We start from the raw sequence: 18,579 nt of genomic DNA on the forward strand, positions 1-18,579 counted from the left end.
GAAAGTTGTGATTGGTTGTGAAGGCTAAAAGTTATATATTTTAGAAAGGAGAAGAAATATTCCATATTCAATGATGATATACTTATGGTTATATTGTAGGCGAAAAATAGAAAAGGATGGGCAGGGACAAATGCGAACAAACTGGAATGACTCTCGTGTCTACTGCCTAGCTGCAGTGCCATCTCGTGTTGGTGAACAAAGAGTTCCAACTAGGAGCCGAATTGTTGGGTAGAGGCTGTTTGTCTGATATTAAGGCTGGTGCATTGTCGCTGCCTTTTGGCGGAGAAAACTTCCTGTAGTTGCGGGCCTTGCGGCTGCAGACAGCAAACGATCAAGCGCTCAGCCGCTACTAAAATGCTCACTAAGGCCTTATTTAGTTCTTACTCATATAAAAAATTTGAACACATGTAACATGTGCAGAGTATAGAGCATTAAATATACATTAAAAAACTAATTGTACAGTTTAAATGTAAATCACGAGACAAATCTTTTAAGTCTAATTAGTCCATAATTAACTATAAGTGCTACAGTAATCTATAAATGCTAATAACAGTTTAATTAGACATAATAAATTCGTCTCACGGTTTCCAAGCAAGTTAGAAATTAATTTTTTTCATTCGTATCAAAAAAATCCTTTCTAAGGTCAACATCCAATGTAACACCCAAAAAACACGAACTAAACACACCCTAATATTCGGATTTGGCCGAGGGCAAAACCAGATATTACGACTTTGTTCAGCTAGTCAATTCAGTGTGGTGTTATCAATCCTTTCTCGTGGGAATTAACCGAATAACAGGGAAGAACAATAATTCCATCCAAAATAAACCAATCACTCCACTGACCTTGACCGAATAAAATTGTAGCTCAGTTCGCACCACAGATTTTTTTTTTCTAGACTAAATAGTTTGCACCACATAAACCGTCACGACACTACTCATAACACCAAATAGTTTGCAGCATTTCATTTCATTTCAGATAACCAACTCAAACGACACCAATATTTCTCAGCTCAGCATCCGTTGTCTCATTCTTCACTTGGCGGGGTGCTTGGCCTTCGAGTGAGATTGCAGAGCCATTTCACTGTTGAACGTCCTAAACAATGCATTCATGCAAACTTTGAATCATTTCCTTACGTAATACTCCAAAACAAGAAGACAGCGCATCTAAACTTACTTGCTGCATGACTTGCAAGAAATTGACCCACCACCGGATTTTGGGGACTTCTCCTTTGACTTGTCATTCACGGGGGTCTTGCTAGCCTGCTTTGCCGGATGTGGAGTTGCTACATGGACACCCTTCTTGTCACCTGCTCAGGAGGACCAAATGATACAAATTCATCACTACTTCCAGTGCCAATTTATTCATCGCAGGCGCAGCTTCACAGCTACTAACCTGTCTTCTGGCCTGACGGTGTAGCAATCTTTGCTTTCTTATCAGACGAAGGTGTCTTCAACACAATTTCAGCTACTTTCCTCTTTCCAGTCTCTGGCTGCAAGTCATCACATTGTTTATGGTAAGAGTACAGAACAAACAAACTAACTGTATCCTTCAAACACATATAAGTGCACAGAAACAAGCAGACTATATCCTTCAAACACATACACATACCTTCTTGGGAGTATCTTCCTCGTCACTCTCATCCTCATCATCTTCGCTGGAATCATCCTCAGAAGAATCCTATAACAGGCCATTGCACCACTGTTAGTATGGAACAATCCTCCACAATAATACACAACAGTACCCATAAATTACTCACATCATCATCATCCTCAGGAGAAAGATCTTCGTCCTCAGAATCATCCTCATCACTGTCATCATCATCATCATCGTCATTCACTGCAGCCTTTGATTTTGAAGCTGAAGAATCTGTCTTGCCTTGTTTTTTCTGCTCATTTTCCTTCCCTTCAACTTTGCCTTAGAAAAGTTTTAGTCATAAGTACTTCCTTATAAAGTTTTAAAGAGAGGTGCAAAAGGATTCTGTGATTCCAATCATAATCAGAAAGGAGAAACTATGGTACCATTTGCCCTGGGAGCTGGAATGATCTTTTCTTCCTCCTCTTCATCTGAAATAAATTATAAACAGGCTCGTTAAATTCTCTCTAGGCAGAACACAAGCACTAGTAGCAATCATACCTTCAACTTCTTCAGAATCAAAATCCATTGTGGAACAACAAAAAAGGCAGGTCAAGGAAAACAATATTGTAATACATACCTTAATGAAAATAAAATAGAGTATGACATTATATGCATTACATATATTGACCAAACATGGTAAAACATTACAAAGGATATTCATCTTCCTCAGCCGGCTGGGAAACTTTGTAGCCAGAAAAGAACACACTAGCAGTCTTTGAAGTGTGTGACAGCTCAAACTCTTTGTCAAAGACCAAATCAAACTGGATTTGAGGGAACTTGTCAGCTGAGAGGGTTCCAATGACTAGCTTTTGATCATCAGTTTTAACATACATTACTGCATTGTCAGATCCTTTCTTTGATTCCCCAAGAGCAGCCTACCAAGCAATTGTTGAATAACAAAAGATTAAGTACACAATGAGAACACAAAAGCCTCACTGTTCAAAAAAAGGAGGACAGAAGAGGAACATAATAAACCTGAGAAAGGTGCAAAAAGCGTTCATCTTCAGGCTCACATTTGACAGTCTGTCCAGGCTTGACTTCAAGACCTGCACAACTTTGACTAATCAGCGAAAAACACATGTATAGAGTAGTCCTTCCCTTCCAAGAAGGCATGAATGAAACAGTATACTACAGTTCATATTTGCCTTTAGCTAGTAAAGTTGAAAAGCAACTAGCATAGTAAATTAACGAGGATGGCCCATAGAAACAAGCGACCTTATCTTTCCGCTTATGCTTATCAGCCAAAATTTGAATTTTCAATCTTAAATTTGGAGTTGATTTTGGAGGTTTTCAGAAGTTTATTTTTCAGCCTTTTCTTTTAGATCGCTAAGTTTTATTCACAAATTATTTTTCGTTCGTAAATATGCCAAACGATGGGGCCGAAGCAAGGTAAGTACTGTAGTAATATATGATAACAACTATGAGACTGAAGATAATCAGAATGTGTTAACTGAAACAGAAACAGAATGAACAAAATGATGATTCTCGCAAACATAAAGGCGGCAACCAATGCGGTTACGCATGTATGATGGAAATAGTCGCGGCCCATGAAAACTAAAATCCCTAATTAATCCCTAACGAAGACAGGGAAGAGCCATGGCCGCGATTCCGCGCGAACCCAAAACACTCGATGGTGAAACGAATCGCGTCTAATCCGTAACGAAGAGAAGCGCACGAACCAAACACCGTATCAAACGAATCGCGTCCAAATCAAATCAAACAAAAACCGAAACTGCGCAATATAGATGGATGGAGAGAGGGAGGGGAAGAGAGAGAGGTAGAGGAGGAGATTACCCCAGAACTCCATCGGAATCGGCGGCGGCGGCGGCGGCGGCGGAAGAACCCTAGAAAAGAAAAGGGAGGTGGGAGGCGGAGCTAGGGTTTAAGGCTGTGAGGGGATTGGGAATGCGAGAGAAGTGATACGGGTTTTAAAAGGGCACCGGGCGAGCCCTGGCCGTCCGATGCCGCGCTCGGCGCTTCACGTCATCACAGCCGTTGGTTGGTACGCATTGGGCTTGGGCTGACTATGCTGCTGGGCCGTCCATTCACTCTTTTCTTTCATTTACTCTTTTCTTTTCGGGCATGTTCACTTTGATACCATTTTCAACCTTACCAAATTTTAATAAAGATATAAAAAAAGTGGCTACATTTAGTTTGCTACCAAATTTTGGTAACTATATAAGAAATCCTATCAAATTTTTGGCTCATATACTACTACACGACAATTAGAATACACGTACTTGTTCATACATGAGAAGCAAACACAAGCCAACTTTCCAGTCAACACAAGAACTATTCTAGTACAGGAAAGGAAAGAAGAAGCATTGAAGCTAAGTTACTATCGGATGTTTCACTGGACGTCGGAATGGGTTTTCGGACACGAATAAAAAAGCTAATTTCGTGTTCCTCCGCCTCTTTTTCTACACACACGCTTTTCAAACTGATAAACGGTGCGTTTTTTTTAAAAAAAGTTTCTATACGAAAGTTGCTTTAAAAAATCATATCGATACATTTTTGAAAAAAAATATAGCTAATACTTAATTAATCATGTGCTAATGGACCACTCCGTTTTTTATGCGCACTGTGCGTGTTGGGAACCCATGGTTCCAAACACAGCCTAAGGCCTGTTTAGATCCCTCCTAGAATTTTACACCTTGTCATATCGAACGTTTGAACATCTGCATGAAGTATTAAATATAGGCTAAAAAACAACTAATTGCACGATTGCGACTAATTTACAAGACTGAATCTTTTAGACCTAATTGCTCCATGATTCAACAATGAAGCACTTGCTCCATGATTTGACAATATGGTGCTCCAATAAACATGTGCTAATAACGGATTAATTAGGCTTAATAAATTCATTGCGGTTTACTAACAGATTCTATAATTAGTTTTTTTATTAGTGCCCAAACATTCCATGCGACATCCTATACAATACCCAGTGTGACAAGCCAAAACTTACCCCCTAAACAAGAATGTTGTCACAAGCAGCAGGTAGTAGTATAGTACAACTAGTTCAACATGCTGACCTCTCAAGGCACGCAGGGAACAATGCATCAGTCTAATTATCTGGAAATAATTCTTGCGAGGTTGCCATCATTCAGTTTATATATATACCCTAAACTAGAACAGAGAACACAATTGTATCTTGTTTGTTAAAAAAAATAATTCTCAGCTGATTTAACCCTAAACCCTAAACCCTTACTTCATCTGCCTGAAAGTAGAAAACCTTTAGCAGGTACTACTAATCGCATTCAATGTTTTTTTCCCACACTCAAACCTAGCTGTTCCTTCCACCTCCTGAGGCTGTTATCATTCTTCAGGGAAAATCAAGCCATCCATAACAAATGAAATGAAAGATTGTCTGCTAACCAACCTCTGTAATCATCATTTTACTTTGTGCTCTGCCCGCCCTTGTGTGTAAAGTGAGATAACTCATCTATATCAATATCACAACCCAGAACATTCATCTAAAAAACATTCATTTCAGTGATAATATTTGGTTGGAGATTGTACTGTGCACAAATGGTAATGCCAGTGATAATGGACCAAGACAAAAAAAAGGGATTTGTTTGGTACTCAAAGTTATGGTTTTCATACCAACTTCTCACCATAGCAATCAGAGAGCCAAGCAAACCAATCTTACTGAACCATCGTTTCGCTTATTCGCCTTATTTGCGGAATAGAATAAGCGAACCATCGTTTCACTTATTCACGGAATAGAATAAGCGAAACGGCATATTTACAAACGAAGAGGAATTTGTGAATAAAACTTTTATATGCGTGTTCTTATCGATCTAAAAGCAAAGGCTGAAAAATAAATTTTGATGAAAAAACCTCAAAATCAACTCCAAATTTAAGGTTGAAAATTCAAATTTTGGCTGATAAGCATAAGCATAATTGAAAAGATAAGGCCCTTACATATCCTTACACTGTAACAATTTCTTAACAACAAAAAAAATATTGCACAATAACAAGGAATCAAGAATGTACAAAAAAAGTACACAAAAAAGGAACCATTAAATGCACTGAACAAATGATGAATGGAACTTCTCTATAAACTGTTCAAAACAAAACAAAACCTTCTCTATAAACTGAATTTTGCTGCAAATTCAACTCCATAAACCCTATTCATTACAGTATCATTATTAGGAAGAAGGGGCACTTGTGTTCAAGAGGACTCAAACCCATGCATCTACACCTCCCACCAACTGAGCTTGATTGAAGGCGGTTCATAAACACATAATTGTATTATGCAGAACCAAAGCAGGCCACGTGAGAACAGCTAGTGTGCAGTAGTATAGTATGACTTGTCAGCCAAAACTCATATGAACAGAACAAATATTCATGCAGGACCTCATATAGGATATGGGAAGATATGAGAGAAACAAAGATTTTGATTAAATTCCTTGCTAAGTTGCTCGGCCTACAAGCGGTATAAATTAACTCAGCAACACAATAGGGCCAACCATTTTCTATGCAAATTGAGAGAAACATGCAGATTGAGCATGATTAGGGTATCTAGGGTAATCCTCACAGTAAAATGACAAGAGCACCAGACCTCATGGTCATGGACCAACAATTCTCCCCCCACAACCTATACTATGTCACAAAAGATATCTGGAATTATTTAAACCCCACAAATACTAATAACCATAAACAAACAAGCTGTGGCAGTAAAACTTCATATCATAAGAGCACATTCTAGGCTGAATTTGCACAATACAACAATGAATAGAAAAATACTTGCTAGATTAACCTTACTATTAATAATTAATAAGAAAGGAAATTCACCAAAATTACTTAAGATATAGGCATGGAAAAAACAGAGATATTGATTGAATGAAACACTAATGGATGTTCAAATTGGAAGTAAACATTGATGCATCTCATCACCACTGGGTGCACTAAAAGCAACATATATGATATATCCAGTCATTCCTAAAGGAACTATATGTGCTACCTAAGGACTATTATAAAAATTTATCCGAGAAGTGGATATCATTAAAAGCATACTCCAATGTTGATCTTGAGAAACTACTTAACAGCATGACAGTAATAATTTTGGTTGCAACATTTAACAGTTTTCACAGTATGTCTCCAGCTAAATCAGTGAATACACATTCACACCTGCAGGTAGTGCCAGCCATCCAGGTCCTCCCTTCTGTGCTGAGTGCTGACGCCAGCCACACTATGGATTAGCAGTGCGCAGGTCAGAGTTCATGCGATCAACTTCTGCATTAACACATGGCATTACACTTCCAGCCTCCACCGGATCAATCGATGTCTTCTCTTCAGAAACCACAACACCCCCAGCATCTGCAGGCCTAGTTTCTTTGTTCTCCACCGAAACTACAGCTGCAGTCTCTGGTTCCTTCCTTGCCAGTAAATCTGCATCTCCTTCGGGCTGAGCTGCTGTGACATCTCTTGACACCTGACCTGCAGCTTCTGCAAACACAGCTTGAAAGGAACTGTCCTTTCTTGGTCTTCCGCGACCTCTCTTGATCCCCATTGATTTAGCATCTCCAGTTTCAGCAGGCCTTGCTGCTGATGGTTTCTCCTTTTTTGGACGGCCACGGCCTCTCTTTCCCACCAATGTAGAAACTGTAGGTTCATTTTCCAATAGCACCTCCTTCCTAGGACTCCCAGGCCCTCTGTTCCCCATTGAAGAAGCACCATCAGAGAGCAGACACCTAACTTCACCTCCATTTTGAACGGCTCCAGCCTCACCTCCATCTGCAGTGTCTACCTGTGCTGCCACAACACCTCCAGCTTCCAGTGGCCTCTTCTTTCTTGGCCTCCCAGGCCCTCTCTTAGTCATTGCAGCACCGCCAGAGAGCACAGACCAAGATTGCAATGGTTTATCCTTTCTAGGGCGCCCACGGCCACGCTTCACTCCCAACACAGCAGCAGCAGTGGGTGGCACTGACAGCACAGGAGGAGTGGCATTCTTGCGAGGGCGGCCTGGTCCACGTTTGAATCCAGACGGCCTCCCAGGTCCAGGCTTGACTAGAGGAGTGGCGTTCTTCCTTGGGCGTCCAACACCCCGCTTCAGTGGAGATGCAGGCGGCGGAGCAACGGGAGAGGCAGCAGCAGCAGCATTCTTGCGCGGCCTCCCAGGTCCCCGCTTAACTCCCAGGCTCAACGGCGTAGCAGTGGCATTCTTGCGCGGTCTCCCAGGTCCCCGCTTCGCTCCCAGTCTCAACGGGGTAGCAGCAGCATTCTTGCGCGGCCTCCCAGGTCCCCGCTTCACTCCCAGTCTCAACGGGGTAGCAGCAGCATTCTTGCGCGGCCTCCCAGGTCCCCGCTTCACTCTCAGGCTCAACGCCGTAGCAGCAGCAGCAGCAGAGGAGGTGGAGGAAGCCACAGGGAGAGGGTTCTTCCGGGGTCGCCCGCGCCCAGGCTTCGCCTCAAGCACAGGAACCGGAAACAGGGCTGTATTCTTGCGGGGTCGGCCGGGTCCGCGCTTTTGAGGCGGCGCGGAGGAGGAAGCTTTCTTGGGCGGTCGTCCTCGTCCCCGTCCTCGAGCGGCGGTGGCGGAGGTGGAGAGAAGGTACGAGTGTCCAGACATGAGGAGAAGGCCCTGTGACCTGAGGCGGCGGAGGTGAACGGTGAGGAGCGCGTCGTGGTGAGAAGGGAGGCCGGAGAAGTTGTCGGAGATGTACTTGGCGATGGCACGGCGGCTGGAGATGATCGGATCTGGAAGCTCCTTGAGCGCCCGCAGGATCATCTGCACCAAATCAAGGAGATCTGGAGCAAGTGAGAAGTAAGAAGCATCCAGATGCATATGCTCGATTCAACCGACAAAAATACTAGTATAATTTTGGGATGGGGGGGAGTATCTGAGAGAGAATCTTGCCTCCTTGTAGGTCGGGTGGGGGCGGCCGGCGGCGCCCGGCCCCGGCGCCGACGAAGGTGAGGCGACGGCGACGACCATTTCCGTCCCCCGGTCTCTCGCTCGCTGCTTTTCCTCTTTTTTTTTCTTTTCTTTTTCAGTGGGGATGGGGGATCGATCGACCGGATCGGGGGTGATGGTTTAGAGGCGGATCGCTGACGTGGGGTTAATTGCAATTACAAATTTGCCCAAGCCTAGCTACTAATTTAACCCTAACCTTACTCATTTGACCTCGTTTTTTCACTTCACCGTTAGCACTTCATTTAGGAAAAAGAAAAAAAATTGCTAGCACGAAGTGACCAAAATACCCCTATTACAAATCAACCCTATCCCCATCCTCACCTCGTCGCCTACTGAGCTGCAGCTGGGCGACGACGACACGCGGAGGCAGGGAGCGGCAGCGGCGCACGGAGGCAGGGGGCGGCGGCGCACGCGGGAAAGGAGGGAGCGTTGGCGTTTGCAATGACAATTATGTTAAAAAAACATGCACGCAGAACACAACATGACATTGATTAAAATTTGAAATAAAAGTAAGATAAATTTCAAAATTATATAAAAAATGAGAGTTCAAGGGAAATAATGTAATATAGAACGCAATGATGGTAAATGCTAAAAGAGGGATAGGGTAACGAGCTAGCAAGTAGTGTGATAGCGGTTGATGAAACAATAAAAACTATGAATAAACCTCTCTTACGATGACATTTAGGTTTGATATTTAGAATCCCAATAAAGATTGAGAGGAAAGGCGACTAACAATCCGTGAAGCAGCAAGGTCATGGTGGTTTATGAGACCTCTACAAAGTACAAAAATGAAACCCAGCTCACATTACTTATTGGTGAATGAACAATCCAACACTTTGGCGATTTTTGCACGAGGGATAGGTTACAGCCCACCTGCAACCTATTGGGGCCTTGTCCGCAAAAATCGATTATGTACTATTCCCTCCATTCCATAATATAAGACACAACCATAATATAAGACATAATATAAAACTCTACACCATCAAGAACTTAGTACTAGACACTACTCTTTCAATACAAACACCACTTTTCCATACTTAAATTTAATGCTACTTATCTCACACGATATCTTGAATGTTGTGTAGAAAGCATGTCTCATGTAAGACCTAGTTTCCTTCTCTTTCCTCATTTATTTACTTGTTACATCAATTTTCATCGTTTTTATTTAATGCTATGGACACCATCCCCGTTATTGGGTTGGGAATGGCCAGTCGAATTGCGATGGAGTGCGCCCTCAGTTGGATATAAAAATGAATTAGTGGCCGAGATCAGTAACAGCTATTAATGGTAGTTGCCAATAATGGAGGTTTAATTTGGAAACAAAGGAAAGAACGGCCATTCGCTCACCTCTCGATCGATCGACCTGCCAACATCAACATGCAATCGGCCTCCTGTCCTGCTCCTGCTCTTGCTCTTGCCACCGGCCGTCCGGCTGAAAGGAAAACGAAGCAGCGATTGATAAGAGCAAGAACTACCACCTTGCAATCGTCCGGCCTCCATCATCTCTTTATCAATTTGCTTCCGCACGACGTCGCGTACGTCTCGTCTCGGTATATTTGTTACTCCTCCGGCTTTGATTTGATCATCTTTCAATCCCCGGATTTAAATTCTAAGCTAATAAGTCATCGTCGATATATCGGCTCATGCATGGCGCTATGTACTGTTAATTCCGTTCCTTCATTATATAGAGTATTTATTTCCGGTCATTCATGAACTAGCTAGCTAGCTAAAGTTACCCAAAAGTTCTTCAGAGTTGGTCGATCAATCTCTCTTTATTTATTTGCAGATCGATCAACCTTAGTAGTAGGCAGACGGCATACATACATCTTGCACACATGGAGGCCTTGCCAGATATCTATCCATTGACAGGGTTGCAAATCGGGTAACTAATTAAGTAGATATATTAATCGATCGACATGAATGCCATGATGATGATGATTTACATCGATTATAATTATGTTGTCTGCAGGGACATGCAATCTTACGTGTCACGGGCGTTCCTGTATTTTGCACCTCTCAGCAAGAAGGTGTTCATTCTGGTGGATAACCAGCCATGGCGGTCGAGCAAGCAATCTCGATCGGCAAGACTCTGGCAGTTCATGGTGACCAAGGTATACTAGCTAGTACTACCTTCAATTAATTCCTGCCTAGCTTATGGTCACGAGCTAGCTTCTCTCTCTAATTGCAGTACAGGATGTCTCCATTCGCAAACTCGAGGGCGCTCCCTTGCTCCGGCCGGAACACCTCGAGCGCCACCGCCGCCGCCGCAGCAGCAGCCGACGGCGAGTGCAGCATGGCGGCGCGGCGGTGGTTCGAGGTGGTGGACCTGAGGCTGGCGCTGCATGGGTTCCTAGTGTTCGAGGTGTCGTGGAGAGACGTGCACGGCATCAACTACCTGAACGAGCTGCTGACGGACACGTCGTTGGCGCTGGAGGCGAGGTACATGAAGAAATGGGAGTTCTACAGCGCGGAGCAGGCGGCCGGCTGCACCAAGCTCTGGTTCCTTGGCCGCGCCCCCGAGGCTGAGGCGCTGCGCGGCTACCTCACCACCCTCTACTCCCTGTCCCAAGACAACGTCGTTGATAACGACGACAAGGACAACAATAATATTAATACTAGTACTAGTAATATGCGGCGGCTGATTCATCAACAGATCCGACGTTCGTCGTCGTCGGAGTCGGACAAGAAGAAGGAGGACGCCGATGATGAGGATGATCAGGCGCCTTCTTCGTCTTCTTCCTACACCGACACGCTGATCCTGCTCCGGTCCAGGGACAGCGCGCTGCCGATGAAGCTGAGGCAGATCATCATGTCGGACATCCGGCTGCTGACGCTGCTGGAGTCTGGCCTGCCGTCGTGGGTCATCTTCCTGCAGTCGTACCCGCTGCTGTGCCTGCTATACAGGCCGTGGATGAGGCCCCTGGCGCGGACGCTCTACCTGCTGGTCTCCCTGGCCACCGTCATCATCGGCTTCTACGACCTGTACAAGAACGTGCCGCTGCTCAAGGCCGCGGCGGCGCGCGTGTGTGGGCCGCTCTTCGGCTGGATCGAGACGTGGGACATGGTCACCCGGATCCAGTACCTGGGCACCATCCTCTTCCTCCGGAACCACCTGCGCAAGTGCCTGCAGGGGATGGTGGCCCTGCTGCGCATGGCCAGGGCGGTGCTCCGTCCGCTGTCGGCTCCGCTGTCGGCCATCGCGGGGCCCCTCCTGGCCGCCTGCGGCGAGGTATGCGAGCTGCTGGGCGACCTGGCGGAGGCGCTGTGGGCGCCCTTGGACGCCGTCCTGGACTGCCTCAACCCGCTGGTCCAGGCGCTGCTCCTTCCGCTGCGTTTCGCGGCCTCTCTTGCTTCCTGCGCGGGCTCGCTGCTCTCCAACACCTACAACTTCGGCAAGGACATCTGGGAGACGGTGAGCAGCATGTTCGAGCTCAACCACATGGCCGAGGCGCAGCACAGCGCCTTCGACGTCTCCTTGCTCAAGTCTCTCTGGAACGATCTCTTCTCCCAGGTACACTACTATATATACATATACACTATACTCCTAGCTAACTAGTACTATATCGATTCATACAATATCCCTCTGTGTATAATATACACCCATTTATATGTATAATTAATAGATCTTCCGGGCAATCAGGAGCATACTGAATGGTATACTGCTCTTCTTTGCATCTTGCAACAGGCATAGGCTCAGGTAACCCTACTACAAGCTTAATTAATTCGGAATTGCTAAAGCTATGTCGATAGAAAATCATACCTCAAATCTTGCAAATTTTGGATCACTGGATGTGCTTCACGATTCGTGCTCTTCTCCAACTCCGGCGACCACCTCTTCTTCTCCAATGCCAGCGAACCCAAACTCTGGTAGAGGGCCGACGAATTAGGTCCCGGGGTGGGGTGGGGGTGGGGGTGGGGGTGGGGGGGGGAATAGGGAAGAGGAGGGGGGGAGTTCGCCGGCTTTAGAGGGATGGCCGTGGGAGGCGGCAACCCGGCGGTGGGCGGTGGATCGAGCGGGCGGCGAGGCGGCGGCGGCGGCGGCGCCGAAGCCGCGGGGCTGGAGGACGGCGACGGGCCGGTGTAGGCGGCGGGGGCAAAGCGGGAAAAGTGGTAGGAGGAAGCGGCCGGTGGTGGCGCCCCGCCGCCGGCAACAGGGAAGACGACGGACAGCTCGCCACCGCCGGCTTGAGGCAAAGGAGAGGAGAGGGAGGGGGAGGGGAAGGGGGCCGGTCGGGGGGGCCTAGCCGGCGCCGTTGACACCTTTTGGCCGGCCGGCGAGGTCGGGCGGTGGTGCGCTGGGGCAGCGGCGACAGTGGCGGAGGCGGGTGGGAAGCGCTGAGGAGCGGCGGCGTGTGAGGAATCGGGAGAGGAGAGAGGATTTTTAAGGTTTTGTTGCCTGCACGAATCTTAAAGCAATCGGGTGGTCAAAAATTTACAAGATTTGTGAGGGGGTTTTCTGTCAAATGATCTATAGACATTCCCTAATTAATTAGGGTCCACAAATTGCTCTCGTGTACTGTACAACTACTAGTTATTAGAGCAAGTTTAATAGTATAGCCCACTACTAGCTCCAATTCATCTAATAGCCAATCTAATAGCTAATTCATATAATAATTGCTTACTATACTATTAGTATATGGTCCTACCTGTCATACACATATTGCATCTTGGAGTCTTTGCTGTAGCTGGCTATAGATCTGTAGCCCGCTGCTATTCTCTCTTATCTTTTATCTTATTAAAATATGTTGGTACCTGGCTAATAGTTACATGCTCTTAGTATAATAATTTACTGAATACACTATGCGCGGGGCACTCCTGCCTGCGCGCGCAGCATCTACAACCATGTGCAGGCAAGGCTGCGGCATATGCTCCACGTTTCTAGGTTGGCGCCCTATTCATGTCCATGCAAGACCAAGCGCCGTCTGGAGGGACACGATAAAGACGAGGTAAAACAGACACGCCTCTTGTACTGGTTGATACACAGTGTTTTACTGCAGGTTATATGAATTAATACATTTTATACGTTATAGAAATAGTGTGTGTATATGAGAATAATGTGAAGATAACAATTTGATATCACTCGCATATTGAGCTCTAAAAATACAACTGTAACTGATATATTATGTTTGCATGATATTTAAAATATTCTAGATAATAATTGCTAGTGGGTGATGATGTGGCGCAATTGCATGTAATTTAAAATACTCTAGATAATAATTGCTAGTAAATGATGATGTGTCAAACTTGTATGTGATTTAAAATACTCTAGATAATAATTGCTAGTAAAGGTGATGATGTGACACACTTGCATGTTAAGTTTTAAAAGTTATTTAGCATCAACTTTTATAGTAAGATAGGATATGCAACTATTATCATATTTTTCCACTCATTTTTAAGTACGTGGAGCTAAATTTAAATGTTGTTTACGTTTATATAACTGTATACATATATGTCTTATATATCCATGTATACAACCATATCATTCCATTTATTCTTTTTATAAATACAATTGTATTTTAATCTAAACCCACCATGCATGATTAAACACAGTAAATATACATTAATTTCTCCTTTTCTCCTACTCACTTAGTAATATTTTAAATCTCCAGAGTGAACACGTGGCTCTTCAATTGTTAATAATACAAAACAACTTACATATGCAGGACGATGTTGTCGAATGCGATATCTGCAAATGATCAATCGATTGTTGGATGTCTACGTACATGCAGCTAGGATGACGCATGCGCGCTCACGCAGGCCAGAATTGAAGGAAATCCCATTTGTATCATTAGTTAGTCCTATGCAAAATTGTATGAGAGGGAGAGCCGGAGAGGTAGATAATGTAGATTCCTTTTGTCCTTATGTGACGATAATTGTGCACACATATCCGTCAGTGGTTTGTTTCGTGAAGAGGTATATGGGTGTGTAATTAAACTTGTCCATCTTTTCCTGGACATGCAAATTAATGTACAGATGGGGAGTACCTCGTAACTGTTCAGTTTTTTTCCTCTCTCTGTGATACTGTCTTCTATCAAAAGGTATATTTCCAAATTTAAAAAATTTATTTTTGATAGGCATATTTCAATCCAACAACCTATAATCTTAATGGCTTTCCTTCCTAAACCCTAATGCGTAACTCTCCATTCTTCCATACAGGATTGGTTATATGGGTATTGAGAAATGTAAATATTAATGAATCGCTCGTTTATGATGAATAACTAGTACTCCCTCCATCTACTTTTGATAGTCATATTTCCAAATTTGAAAAATTTATTTTTGATAGGCATATTTCAATCCAACAACTTATCATCTTAATGAATTTCTTAGATTTAATGCGTGACTTTCCATTCTTCCACACAAGATTGGCTACATGGGCATCGTGAAATGTAAATATTAATGAATCGCTTGTTTACGAGGAATGACTAGTACTCCCTCCAGTTTTATTTTAATTGACGTTTTGGACAGTGACACGGTCTACAAGATATATCTTTGATCTCATTTTTTATTATAATATATACAATAAATAAATGCATGTTTACTTTTATTATAGTAATTTGAAAGACAAATTTATATATGTTGTTCTAGTTTCTTTAAACTAAATATTTTTAAAGTTATTGATGGTCAAAGTTATAAAAGTTTAATCTCAACCTTGTTCAAAACGTCAATTAATATAGAACCGGAGGGAGTAGCATGTTTAAATAGACGATAAGTAGAATCACTTATCCTTGGTCTGTGTGTCAAGATAAAATATGACTATCAAAAGTAGATGGAGGGAGTAGCATGTTTAAATAGATGATAAGTAAAATTACTTATCCTTGGTCTGTGTGCCAAGATGAAATATGACTATCAAAAGTAGATGGAGGGAGTAGGACTTAGAGGGACGGATGAAATATGACTATCAAAAGCAGATGTCCCAAATCTTGGTAATTTTCCCTATTTCGATCCTATGTGCCAAATTTGGGCGTAAACACATGCCCCTGTCTTTTTGATGAATATCGTGAATCTAAAAGCATAGAACATGTTATCTTCGTAGATTGATATTGTACCCTTGCAACCACTCTAGATTAGCATCTTTACTCATGATACAAAGTAATATTGCCTAGCCGTGCTAAACTAGCCGGCTTTATAGAGATAGGTACAAAACCATTCTTAGAAACACTAATGAAATCATAGCTAGAACGATCTAACCCTGTTAAACTAGCCGACTTTACAGAAACTGTGGACCCCCGTTTTTATAACAGGAATCAATCGTGTAAACAGTACCATTTCCCTGGATCAAGTAGTTTGGTACACACGAATTCATAGCTGGAATATCAAGTGCACATACACGAGTGTTTAATACGAATTATTACATCATAGGCCCGCAGGCATAGCCTTAAATCATCGGACCGAGAGGTCCGGAATACATCCAAAAGCAGAAATAGATAAGGCAGCGGAATTCAGGCAGCGGCATGCCATTGCCACAGGCAACGACCGTGCTAAGACCTACTGGACGCCATCGTCTTCATCTCCCTCCTGATAATAGGCATAGGGATCCTCCGAGGCTTCATCTCCCACTTCTAATAAATTTTATATTTGCAAGGATGAGTACCAACCGTACTCAGCAAGCCACCACAGCAACAATGCATATGAAAGGGGGAGTTCAAAGGATGGCCATAGTTCTTTTGCGCAAAGCAAGTTTTGTAATTCTTTTCACAAGCCTAAGACCTAGCATTGACTGATCAAATTTTTAGTACCAGAGTTTGTATTTAAACAACGACGGTTCTGTCCACCATCCATTGTGATCCCAAGGATAGCTTCCCGCCATTGATTCGTCATGGTTTTCTGAGGACGTCCACCTTCTCGCCTCTCAGGAAGTGGCTCCAACAGCATAAAATTCATCATGCAATATCCCATCCCACACAAGTTAAGAATTTAGAGTCTAGCCAAGTGTAATACATGTCCCGGTGCTCAATAACCGCGAGCACGGCTATTCGAATAGGTTTGGTTTACTCACACTGCAGTGGATGTACACTTTACCCGCACTCCGCGACTGCCCAACACATGAGCCTCGTCCCAACACATGAGACGCGTCACGGCAAAGCTTTTCGATAACCTCGCATTGGCAGTACCCGCTCCATGAACTTTTCATCCTCATGCACTCTAGGCGTACACGGTTTCTAGCAGTGAGAGGAGTTCTGGCGCACCCGGGAAGGGAAGACTCACACATGCATTAAGTTATAATTATGTTTTAGATTCTCACATGGCATTCCTACCGATGGCGACACCACTGTAGACACCCTCCTCGCGGTCCTACCAATGGCTGCCCCACCGTAGAGCCCCTGCCTCACACATCAAGAAACCACTATGCATGGATACTGCCTCCGCTCAGCTATCTACTCCGCTAGGTCTATACCCATACGAGAAGTGCGGTTGTACGGGGGTCGTTTCATGCTTAACTTCATGGCTCGGTCCTTAATTGACCAGGGACGGCACTAGCCTTTTCCGGACACCACCCAAGTCCTCCAGCCGCCCCAGTCGAAAACAGTTGTTTTACTTTATTTTCCTTTCACAAATTATGTCATCAATATCATGGCAATGTGGCGCTCATGTCTCCACATGCCGCATCTCAATTACCTTCCCAAAGGTAATTGCCCAAGCATATAGCATTTGATAAATATGAGTATGCATGAATCTAAAATAGCATTTCTAAGCAAGTGTCATAGTTGACTAGGGACTCGTACGTATCTATGGTTACAAAGATTTAAAGGTGAACAATAATCAAGGCATGGCATAATCACAAGTAGGAGGTTCATAATTGCATGCAATTTTATTTATAAACAAAACAATTTCGCAATTGGGATCAACATGTTCAAGGAATAGTGATGACTTGCCTTGCTCGAGGTCTTGCGGGTCTTGGCCTTCACCTGGATCCGCGGCTCCCTCGGTCTCTATAGTTACGTGCGAAAATTGATTTGAATTCGGTTAGAATTCAAATAAAAATCCAAGTAAATCCAAATGGAAGTCGAACGCGAAAGTCAATTCCTTTTTATTAATTTTACTATCCGCGAACTATGGCAAACCCCAATTTTGGTTTAAATTATTTTGCGGTTACAATATTTTGTTGTCGTATGTTTTTAATTTAATCTACCCTAGCATTATATCCGTATATTAGGTTAGAAATTTCTTATCGCGAGTTAAATGTCGAGCGGAATCCTAAAATTATCTTATAATATTATACGACTTAATTTAGTCTATGATTAAATATAATACACGGTTAACACTCTAGTAATTAAATCCGAATCGCTACCGTTGATCGATTATTTATAGAGATTACCCAGAAATAATCCACAATAATTTACGAGAATTCATACATTTGTTTAATTATTAATTACATCTAAATTAATACCGCGAATTGATTTCTTATGGAGAGTACTAAAAGTTATCTATAATCTATAGGAATTTATCCCATTATATTTTCATTAATCCTATATTTAAATGCTAGTATTTTAGGTATTTAATTAGTAAGAGTTTATCTAACTATATTTTCATTAATCCTACAATTAAATTCTAATATTTGCAAATATTTTAAATTTCCCCCTAAATTTTTCTTTCTCTTTTTCTTTCCCTTTTTCCTCTCCTCTCTTTTCTTTTCTTTTTCTTTCTCTCCCTTTCTTTTCTTTTCTCTCCTGGCTTCCTCCTCCCTTCCTCTCCTTCTCTTTCTCGGCTCTCCCTCTCTTTCTCTCGGCTCTCTCTCTTTCCCACCCGAGCGGTGGCGGCGGCGGACTCGAGGGAAACGGAGGGCGACTCACCGGCGGCGGCAGCGGCGATGACGGCGGCAGCGACGGCGGCGCACGGTGGCGCGAGAACGGCGGTGCGGGCACGGAAACGGTCGGCGCGGCAGCACGACGGCGGCGGTGCGGCGGCACTACGATGGCGGCGCGACGGCGTGGAGGAGTGGGTGGTGGAGACGGGGAGAAGGGGGGGAATAGTGAGGCTTTTATAGGGGAAGGGAGAGAGATAAGGGGGAAGGAGGAGGAGGGAA

At 43.8% G+C, this 18,579-nt stretch overlaps 3 protein-coding genes across 4 annotated transcripts; 1 reads left to right on the top strand and 2 right to left on the bottom strand.

Moving 5' to 3' along the window:
- Positions 1 to 810: 810 nt before the first annotated feature.
- LOC4339823 (histone deacetylase HDT2) lies at positions 811 to 3,537 on the bottom strand. Its single transcript, XM_066310342.1, has 10 exons — positions 3,431 to 3,537; positions 2,612 to 2,682; positions 2,293 to 2,511; positions 2,135 to 2,162; positions 2,020 to 2,064; positions 1,758 to 1,915; positions 1,610 to 1,678; positions 1,394 to 1,490; positions 1,175 to 1,307; positions 811 to 1,093 (listed from the first exon to the last, which is right to left on the bottom strand). The coding sequence occupies exons 1-10, from the start codon at positions 3,441 to 3,443 to the stop codon at positions 1,033 to 1,035; spliced, it is 894 nt and encodes a 297-aa protein (XP_066166439.1). The 5' UTR covers positions 3,444 to 3,537; the 3' UTR covers positions 811 to 1,032.
- A 2,919-nt stretch (positions 3,538 to 6,456) lies between these two features.
- LOC9268609 (origin recognition complex subunit 4) lies at positions 6,457 to 8,642 on the bottom strand. Of its 2 annotated transcripts, none has more exons than XM_015785035.3 (2): positions 8,499 to 8,642; positions 6,457 to 8,369 (listed from the first exon to the last, which is right to left on the bottom strand). In XM_015785035.3, exons 1-2 carry the CDS (start codon positions 8,574 to 8,576, stop codon positions 6,831 to 6,833), a joined length of 1,617 nt encoding a protein of 538 aa, XP_015640521.1. In that variant the 5' UTR covers positions 8,577 to 8,642; the 3' UTR covers positions 6,457 to 6,830. The 2 variants fall into 2 exon arrangements, with proteins under 2 accessions (XP_015640521.1, XP_025881436.1); XM_026025651.2 differs by having other exon boundaries at positions 6,457 to 8,389.
- Positions 8,643 to 9,882: 1,240 nt separating this feature from the next.
- LOC9271168 (uncharacterized) lies at positions 9,883 to 14,557 on the top strand. The gene is made up of 7 exons (XM_015783499.3): positions 9,883 to 10,105; positions 10,342 to 10,437; positions 10,525 to 10,666; positions 10,744 to 12,066; positions 12,179 to 12,252; positions 13,387 to 13,501; positions 14,219 to 14,557. Exons 1-7 carry the CDS (start codon positions 9,933 to 9,935, stop codon positions 14,249 to 14,251), a joined length of 1,956 nt encoding a protein of 651 aa, XP_015638985.3. The 5' UTR covers positions 9,883 to 9,932; the 3' UTR covers positions 14,252 to 14,557.
- Positions 14,558 to 18,579: the final 4,022 nt, after the last annotated feature.

The sequence above is a fragment of the Oryza sativa genome, chromosome 5 (genome assembly GCF_034140825.1).
Source record: "Oryza sativa Japonica Group chromosome 5, ASM3414082v1".
Taxonomy (NCBI): domain Eukaryota; kingdom Viridiplantae; phylum Streptophyta; class Magnoliopsida; order Poales; family Poaceae; genus Oryza; species Oryza sativa.

Coding starts and splice junctions, on each gene's coding strand:
- LOC4339823 (XM_066310342.1), bottom strand. Junction 2,512..2,611: donor GCTTTTTGCACCTTTCTCAG/GTTTATTATGTT, acceptor ATTGCTTGGTAG/GCTGCTCTTGGGGAATCAAA. Junction 1,679..1,757: donor CTCCTGAGGATGATGATGAT/GTGAGTAATTTA, acceptor GGCCTGTTATAG/GATTCTTCTGAGGATGATTC.
- LOC9268609 (XM_015785035.3), bottom strand. CDS start 8,576: ATGGTCGTCGCCGTCGCCTCACCTTCGTCGGCGCCGGGGCCGGGCGCC. Junction 8,370..8,498: donor CCCACCCGACCTACAAGGAG/GCAAGATTCTCT, acceptor GATTTGGTGCAG/ATGATCCTGCGGGCGCTCAA.
- LOC9271168 (XM_015783499.3), top strand. CDS start 9,933: ATGCAATCGGCCTCCTGTCCTGCTCCTGCTCTTGCTCTTGCCACCGGC. Junction 12,067..12,178: donor GGAACGATCTCTTCTCCCAG/GTACACTACTAT, acceptor TATAATTAATAG/ATCTTCCGGGCAATCAGGAG. Junction 13,502..14,218: donor AGGGACACGATAAAGACGAG/GTAAAACAGACA, acceptor TTACATATGCAG/GACGATGTTGTCGAATGCGA.